The sequence below is a fragment of the Chelonoidis abingdonii genome, unplaced genomic scaffold, assembly GCF_003597395.2.
Source record: "Chelonoidis abingdonii isolate Lonesome George unplaced genomic scaffold, CheloAbing_2.0 scaffold0469, whole genome shotgun sequence".
NCBI lineage: Eukaryota > Metazoa > Chordata > Testudines > Testudinidae > Chelonoidis > Chelonoidis abingdonii.
Genome location: NW_027424730.1, coordinates 30,745 through 39,933, shown reverse-complemented (window position 1 = coordinate 39,933; position 9,189 = coordinate 30,745). Strand labels below are relative to the sequence as shown.

Sequence of the window (9,189 nt, the reverse complement as noted above, 5' to 3'; positions counted from 1 at the left end):
ATGAAAGAATATAACATTTAATATTCGTACCAAGCGTTAAAATCGCTAGTACAACAGGGTCTGTTCATAGCGCCAAGTGGACCAGGGAGCCCTGATCCTGCTCAGTTCATGCTGCCACAACCTGGAAGACGGGGCAGCCTATCTCAGATGGGTGCCAGACTTACACACGACATACGTAAGAACCTTGCACACTCTCAACAGTCCTCACCCACAAACTGTGCTGTGTGAATGGAGCAGCGTGGGGCTCATATTAGGGACGCTCTCGCCCGGCGTCATTTGAGTGCTGGCCCCAGTGCCAAGCTATAGCCCTGTGCTGCATGGGAGAGGGCAGGGCTCAGTGGGCTGTGGTCTCATGGCCTCACTCTCTCCGCCCTTTGCAGCTAGCAAACACGGCCCGTCTGGTCCTCCCCTGATCCTCGGCTGCACCGGTGAAGTCACCACCGTCCCACGGTCACCTTTTGGCTGCCTGCCAAAGGCTACTTCCCCAGAGCCGTCACCGTGACATGGAGCCCCAAACGTCAGCTCCTCGGGCGTGAGGACCTATCCTCCGTGCTGCAACTTTCCAGCGGCACTCTACTCGCTCAGGCGCCCAGGCCCCCCCCCCCAACCGTCCCGGCCACCAGAACTGTGGAGTCTAAACACCTATCGCATGCAACCGTAGACAGCACCAGCCCACGAGCTCCAGCATCTCCAAAGGAAATCCCCAAGTAGGGACGGTGTGGCGCGGCCCGGGGGGGGGATTTGGCCTGGGTCTCTTCAGGGGTCCCTGCCCTGCTCTGGTGACTGCTGCAGGGAGAGAGGATGGGAGCCTGCTAGTGCTGTGAGCTGATGGAGTCGCTGGGGTGGGTGGGTGGATGGAGAGAGACACCACAGAGAGATGGGAGGGAATGGGGCCAGGTAGATGGTGTTGGGTGTGGAGGCACCGAAGGGTGGAGGGATGGAAAGAGACACCAGGCCAAGAGAAGTGATGGGTGCTGCAACGCAGAGAAAGGGGCAGAGAGCTGTAAACTGGGCACTGGGCTGCAGGGAGCAGGGGGGAGCTCAGCAGGGGCGCCAGGCTGCAGGGAGCACGGGGGAGCTCAGCAGGGTGCATTGGGCTGCAGGGAGCGGGGGGATCACTAGGTCATTGTCCCGGCCAGCAGCTGGGAGTCTAACACCTATCGATGCACCATAGAGCACCAGCCCACCAGCTCCAGCATCTCCGAGGAAATCCCAAGCAGGGAAGGTGCGGCGCAGCCCGGTGAGTAGGTGGGAGCGGCTGGGAGTCTCACAGGACCCTGCTCTGGTGACTGCTGCAGGGAGAGAGGATGGGAGCCTGCTAGTGCTGTGAGCTGATGGAGTCGCTGGGGTGGGTGGGTGGATGGAGAGAGACACCCAGGACCGGCTTTGGGCCGACTTACCCGATTCCCCCGAATTGGGCCCCGCGCCTGAGGGGGCCCTGCCCCGGCAGAGTCTCTCCCCGAAGCAAACTCTGTGTCTCCAGGAAGCAGCAGCTGTTGCTGGTAGGTAGCGAGAGACGCCGGCCGGCAGAGGCAGCCCTGGCTGTACCTGCAGGTCAGGAGGGGGAAAAGGGGGAGGGCGGGAGAAGGCACATGTGCTTTGGAGCCTCCCGTCCCCCCCCCGCCCCAGCACTCACCTGGAGGAGACGCCGAGGGGGCTTCTGGTCCAGTGGGTGGCAGGAATCTCTGCAGTGGGCCTCACTCACCTGAGCAGCTGCTGGGGCTCCCAGCGGTGAGTCTCTGACCCTGTTGTTCCCCGCAGGTTTGTAGTATTAGGTTGGTGTTGTGGTTTTTGGGGTGTTGCTGTTTGAGGGTGAGTTTGTGGCTGCCTGTGTCTGTGTCAAAACTAAAGTCGGGATCATGTCATGGAACCCAGGAAAAAAGCCCCCAGCCGGTACTTAGTGCTGTGAACTCCAGGTGAGAGAAAGAGGGAGGTTTGGAGGAGGAAATCAAATACATCAAGAAGGGAGAAAGCGAAAGGTCTGCAACATGGCACGGCAGGCTGAGACTTTTATTTCCCCCACCTGCAGAAGGGGAAACTGAGGCACGGAGTGATCTGATTCCCTCTCCAAATTATTTTGCAAAGGAAGGGGACTGGGGCGCCTACCCAAACCAGTTCCCTTCCCATCAACTCTGCTTTCCCTGCTGCAAGACGCTGTAGGGCTGAATATTTCCATTAAACTATGGCTCCTTCGTTTGCCCTGCAACAGTAAAAAATTCCTGTGTGGATATTAAGGTTGTGGGGGGCATGATAATATTCTAGATCAATCAAATGCCCAGCTCAGCTTTCTAGCCATCCAGCAGCTCTAGGGCAGGGAAGGAAGGTGCTCTTGGTGCAGAGTGGTCGCAAAACAGAGGTGAATTTAGGGGGGGGTCCGCTTGAAATCCCACCCAGTGCAGCCACACAGAATCACTGGCAGTGCTGGGAAAGGCCAGGAGTGGAAGCAGGTGGCCTGGGGGGTGGGGGACATTGCCCTCAGTCCTGGGCTCTGGGATGGACTAGGCTGGGTGGTGGGTTCAGTCTAGTCTTCCAGCCTGTTGCTCTCACTGGAGTTTGTGGTTTTCATCTGGCTCCACCGAAAAAATCAACAAGCCCAGTAGAAAAGGGAGTGAGAGAGGCGGGAAGGAGTTTGTGAAGGGGTCTAAGTGACTCATCAGCGAAAGAGTAAAACCAGAGTTTGACTGGGTTTCCCCCCAGCCACCACTCCTACAAACACTGGGGAAGGGGCAGCTCCTTCCCCACTGAGGCTATGGTGAGGGGCATCGGGGGAGGAGGGAAGCCACATGGCAGTCCCTTCCCCCCAGCACCCCCTTCCAGCCCCCAAACTCTGTCCCAAAGCCTGCACCCACTCCTCCCAGAGCCTGCACCCCTCCACCCTTCCTGTACCCCACCCCGTACCCCAGCCCGGAGCCTCTACCCAGCACCCAAACTCCGTCCCACTCAGCCCGGGGCAAAGCTCCTTGGTCTGGCTCCCAGCCCCTCTCCAAGGGCTGCAGCTATCTGGAGGTGCTGCCTTCCACACCTTCCTCATTCACACCTCATTCATTCAATAGGGCAATTGATTACAAAGTGGGGGAAAGATCTTATTCTACTTCTAGCAAAAAGACACTTTTCTGTTACCTTAATTATACTGCCTTAGAGGCCCACTATAACATATTACCAAGGTTCAATACAAAGTTATGTAAAAGTTATACAAAAATGCACAATGCAGAGATTTATCTACAACTGCATTGATTGACTGCTGTGTGCAGTAATATAGTGACCCCTGGGTCTTTGAATGAGGCTGTATACTCGGGGGGGCGGGGGGGATGCAGCGGCAAGTCAGGGGCAAGTGGGTGGGCAAGCGGCAGGTGGGCAAAGAGGCAAGCAGTGAGCCAGCAGGGGTTCTAGGGGCAGGCATGGGCGTTTCTGGCAGGGGAGGGAGAAAGTGAAAGGAGGCGAATGGTGGGTGGGGAACTGACTAGGAGGAATGCAGCAAGTCAGCAGGGGACTAGGGGGTGAAGAGGGGTGTGATGGTGGGGCCGAGCAGGGAGGGAGTGGGTCCTATTTTACTGCTGTGATCTGGTCACCCTGTGTGTGCCAGGTTTCAGAGTAGCAGCCGTGTTAATCTGTATCTGCAAAAAGAACAGGAGTAATTGTGGCACCTTAGAGACTAACAAATTTATTTCAACATGAGCTTTCATGGGCTACAGCTCACTTCTTCGGATGAATAGAATGGAATACTTCTTTGTGCCTGTGTGTGCCATTCCCGCTCCACCTTCCTCTTTGGCCCACAGCTGTTTCGATAGGGTGGAGCTGAGGAAGGAGGGTGTGTTTCTGCGAGGCGGGTGGCGCGGGGGGGACAGTGTTTCCACGGGGCCGGGCTGTACTGGGGGGAAGGAGGGAGCATAAAATAAACATTATTGAAGAAAATCAGTTGTACAACTATCAAAACATAAATTATTTTCCTAATATGAAAGTAAAAATCTATAATTAATATTCTGTTAGAATGTGGTGACTTCTACCAATATGGGCAAGAGATCAAGAGATATTGGTAGAAAGTACCCAAGTGGGAGTAAGAAAAGAGCCATATACAATATGATGTAATGTATGTAACATATAATTTCGTTATTATGTATATAGTCCTGGAAAGTAAATAATACATGGAAATAATACATAGAAGAAATGAAAGGTGGATTGTTTTAAGTGTTGTTGTTTTTTTCAGTCATCCCTGCCGGGACCCCATCGAAGCGGTTCGAATTGGGCCCCACAGTTCCTAAAGTCAGCCCTGGAGACACCACAGAGAGATGGGAGGGAATGGGGCCAGGTAGATGGTGTTGGGTGTGGAGGCACCGAAGGGTGGAGGGATGAAAAGAGACACCAGGCCAAGAGAAGCGATGGGCGCTGCAATGCAGAGAAAGGGGCAGACAGGGGGCGCTGTGCTGGCAGGGAGCCAGGGGCTCAAAAGGGGGGCCTGTGCTGCAGGGAGCGCTTTGGGGGGCTCAGGGGGCGCTGTTGCTGCAGCGAACCGGGCTTGGTGAGGGGGGCTTTGCTGACATGGAGCCGGGGCCCACGAGGTGGGGCCGTGCTGCAGTGTCGAGCATTCATAGGGAAATTAAGCTGGACACCTGGGCTGCTCGCAGCGGAGCCCTTCCAGGGCTCAGCAGGGGGGGTTGTGCTGCATCGGACCCAACAGGCGCGCCCGCTAGGGAGGCGCTGTGCTGGCAGGGATGGGGGCTCAGCAGAGGGGCGTTCCTTCCCTCCTCGGTGTTGCGCGCGCCAAGCCAGGAGGTGTAGCGTCCAGTCCACGCCTGAACCCCAATGCCTTCACCCCGCAGCCGCTTGTGCCACTGGTCCCCAAGCCCCCTTGTGGCACTAGTCCTCTACTGGGCCTCCTGGCACCACCAAAAGCCCATGGGTGCCCAATCCCAGCTGCTCTCCCTTCCATCTCCGGCTTCCCCCTACGCTGAGACGCCCCTTTGACGGTGGGGAATGGCTTTTTTTTTGGGGTGGAGCAGGCTGAAGCCCCCCCCCGTGGGCCTTTGGTGGCTTTCATGGGGGGAAAACAAACCGTCCCCTGCCAAAGGAAAAGGAAAACGCCGACCGGGCCCCCCGCAACCTCGTTGTCCCAGCCCAAACCCCGCTGCCAGCAATTGCCAGCCCCCGTCTTCCCAGGATATCGTTGTTGCACCCCCTCTGTGGAGGGGCGATAGGAGACGTACACCTGCCAGGGTGTTCCCCACCCGGGGGCACTAGTAGCCGAAAAAAAGCCAAGGCCCCCTCAATGCCCCCCCCCGCGCAAGTGGCAATAAAAATTGGGCGTGCCCCAATGAAAAAGGCAGGATATCGGCCCCCCCCCCCTGTCGGGGGAGAGTAGGAAAAAAAGAGGGGACATGTGGCCCAGACAGAAATGGGAGGCCACTTAGGGGAGAGGGAACATAGCTGTGAGTGGCTGCGGGATGGGCCCTTTGGTTTAAGAGGAAACCAGGGGGCACAAGTTTTTGGAAAAAAAAGGTGAGGCTGGGAAGGGCTTGGCAGGTGGGCAAGTGAAACCCCAAAAGGCATGAGCCCCGAAGCAAAGCTTGAAAAAAAAAAAAAAAACCTTTGGGCCCCCTCCTATCCTGGTCCCCCAGAAAACAACACACATCTCCCAGCAAAACCAAATCCCAGGTCTTCGCTGGGGTGCCCCCGTCTCCTGCCGCCGCTGTACCGTGGCCCCCCAGTACAAGAGCCCCCATGCTCCCACTTGCCTGCGTGGTCAACCTGCCCTAAGCCCGACCCCCGGCCTCCAGGTGGTCTGGTTTTTCCCCCCCCGGGAGAAGCCAAGGGTTCCGGTTAACCCTGATCCCCTGACCCTTCACTGAACGCAAAGTCTCAAACAGCACTTCACCAGCCCTCCAAGCTCCAGCCCATCTTCAAAAAAACCGCGACTGGTTTGACGGCCGGAGAGACCTTCATTTCACTGTCAAAAAATTGTGGAGCCAATCGGATGTCTGATCTTGCTGCTCCCTCAATCAAAATCGATCTCTCAAGAAGCAGGTAAGGTTAGAAGACAGGTCACTAAGGGGAGATCACTCCCCTAGTCCAGTCTAACCCCAGCTTCACCGCCTCCAGCTCCATGCCCATCTTCACCCGCGACTGGGAGGCCGGAGAGACCTTCACCTGCAAAGTGGAGCACTCGGACCTGATCTCGCCCCTCATCAAATCGATCTCCAAGAAGCCAGGTAAGAGGAGAAGAGGGTCTCTAAGGGGAGAGACTCAGTCCCAGTCCCCAGCAGGGAGGGATGCTCCTTAAGAGGAAGCCCCAACGCCCATCAACCTGGGATCCTGGCACCTTTTGCATCCCCAAATCCCCACCCTCAAGATGTGCTCCAGAGATATCAGTTCCCAGTCCCCAGCCTTTCCACCCTCGAGAACAGAGGGGATCTTCCTACTGCCCCACACACACACATACACACACACACCATCCTTCTCCCCATGTGCCCCAGATTGGTAATGTGCATGGCTCATCTGTGTCCTCCGTCCCCACTCACTGAAGGCAAGCACTCCGCCCCGGGCGTCTACCTCCTGCACCCCCACAGAGAAGAGCTGAACGGCAAAGGAGACTCTGTCAGCCTCACCTGCCTGGTGCAGGGCTTCTTCCCCGAGGACATCTCGCTGCAGTGGATGAAGAACCATGAAGATGAAAAGGAGACCGAGTACATCACCACCCCACCCATCAAGGATGGAGCCGACGACTCGAACTTCTTCCTCTACAGCAAGCTGAAAGTCAGCAAGGACAGCTGGAACAGAGGGGACACCTACACCTGCATGGTCATCCACGAAGCCCTGAAGATGAAGTTCACCCAACGCAGCGACAGCAAAGTCTCTGGTAAATGAAGAAGGCTCCTCCCAGCCCCACTGCTACCACTGTCCAGTACAGCTTTCTGTAAATAATCTCTGTGCCATCAGTGACAACAAGTGAATAAATGGAACTAGTCTGAGCTCACACCCAGGTCTCCTTCTTGTGGTGTGAATGGGTGAAATCTGTGGGTCGCCCAAGGTGGATGAGGTCCCAGGTTGCAGGCTGGGAGAAACTGAGATGCTATAAGACTGGGGATCCAATTCCCAGATCCTGTATGGGTGGATACATATATACCATGGATGGATGGGGAGAAACATGGGTTGATTCTATGAAAGGAAATATGATTAGTTGCCACGGAAGGAAGGACGGGTAGATATGTGGGTCCATGCCACGGAAGGAAGGATGGGTAGATATGTGGGTCCATGCCGTGGAAGGAAGGATGGGTAGATATGTAGAGGAAGGATGGGTAGATATGTGGGTTCATCACGGAAGAAGGATGGATATATACATGCAAAGGTACATACATACCATGGAACATGGATGGAGATCGGGGTAGAATGCACAGTTACACAGCATACTGCAGAGGAACAGACACATCAAGACAATCTCAGTTGAAGGCCAGGTGTTCAGCGAGATGATTAATGGATACAATACTTCAGATGGCTGGACAACACTGAGATATCGCAAGGAGGAAGAGAGAAATAGGGAGATCATTATTTGGATTAAATTAACCCCTATACCACCAACTGAGAGCAGGCCCCTGTTGGGATGGGTACAGCACAGACAGCAGGAGACAGTCCTTCTCCAGCCTAACTAGAGAAAGAGGAGGAGGAGAACAGAGATACCAAGAGGGGGAGAGACCTGTCCAAAATTACCAAGCATGTCAATGCCAGAGCTAGAAACAGAATCCAGGTGTCCTGCGTGTCCCACGCAGTGTGCCTGAAACTAGACTGCACTGTACACTGGGACTAATGGTTGGATGGTTCAAAGAGGGTGGATGCCAATGGACAAATAGATGTCAAGGGATAGAAAAAATGTCTGGGGATCTGCAGAAGGGGGTATGGATGGATAGAGGGGTGCGTTGGGGGTATGGATGGATGGATGGCGAATGTTGGAAGGGCACACTTTCTGAAGGAGTGATGGATGGATCAATGGATGGACTGCGATAGATGGGTGGGTGGAGATGGCGATGAATGGATGTATAAATGAACGGTGGTGGATTGGTAGTGACATATGGCACTGGATTGGTCCCGATAGGGATGGGCAGGTGCCTGGATAAAGGGGTTGTTACACATAGTGAATGAGTAAGAGATGAGGATGAAAGGATGGGTAAATATAATGGCTGACTACGCATGTCTGGGAAAGGATGGACGGCAATGGATGGATGAGTGTCAATGAGAACTGATGGTGATGGAGGGATGGGGTGGATGAATACTGAAAAGGATAGATAGATAGATAGATAGATAGATAGATAAGTGCACGGGGGTTGCCTGGATGGACGGTGAGGGATGAGGATGGACGGATGGACAGATGGATCGCACATTGGGTGGATGGTTAGGAACAAGAATGGATGGGTGGGTACAGATCCGTACGGATGGTAGAAGATACAGATGTAGGGATGGATGGATGTTTATGGATGAGGAAGGATGCATGGATGATACAGATCAGGATGGATGGATGGATGGAAGATATAGGGATGGACGGATGTTTATGGATGAGGAAGGATGGATGGATGGTACAGATCAGGAGCGACGGATGGAAGATATAGGGATGGATGGATGTTTATCAGTGAGGAAGGACAGATGGATGGTACAGGGCAGGAGGGATGGATGGAAGATATGGGGATGGATGGATGTTTATGGATGAGGGAGGACGGTTGGATGGTACAGATCAGGAGGGATGGATGGAAGATATAGGGATGGATGGATGGACGGTACAGATCACGAGGGATGGATGGAAGATATAGGGATGGATAGGTGTTTATGGATGAGGAAGGATGAATGGATGGATGGAAGATATAGGGATATATGGATGTTTATGGATGAGGAAGGATGGATGGATGGTACAGATCAGAAGGTATGGATGGAAGATATAGGGATATATGGATGTTTATGGATGAGGAAGGATGGATGGGTGGATGGCTAAGCAATCTCTAGGATCCCACTGAGACAAGGTCCTCTAGCTAGAACCTGTGCATGCCCAGAGGGGCGCTGTGTCAGGGTCAACATTTACCCCACATCCCATCCCAGCACAGAGAGGAGCAGGGAGAATTTTGAGACAGAATCAGTGGAGGGAGGGCAATTCAAATTCCCTGACCCCTACATACACCTCCCCTGCTAGCTAAGAAACTAAGGGCTCTCCCTCCA

At 54.5% G+C, this 9,189-nt stretch overlaps 1 gene segment (V, D, J or C); it reads left to right on the top strand.

Moving 5' to 3' along the window:
• The first annotated feature begins 6,070 nt into the window (after positions 1 to 6,070).
• LOC116828900 (Ig gamma chain C region-like) lies at positions 6,071 to 6,983 on the top strand. The segment is given in 2 exon segments: positions 6,071 to 6,203; positions 6,518 to 6,983. Coding segments are annotated over 2 exon segments (447 nt in total).
• The last annotated feature ends 2,206 nt before the right edge of the window (positions 6,984 to 9,189 follow it).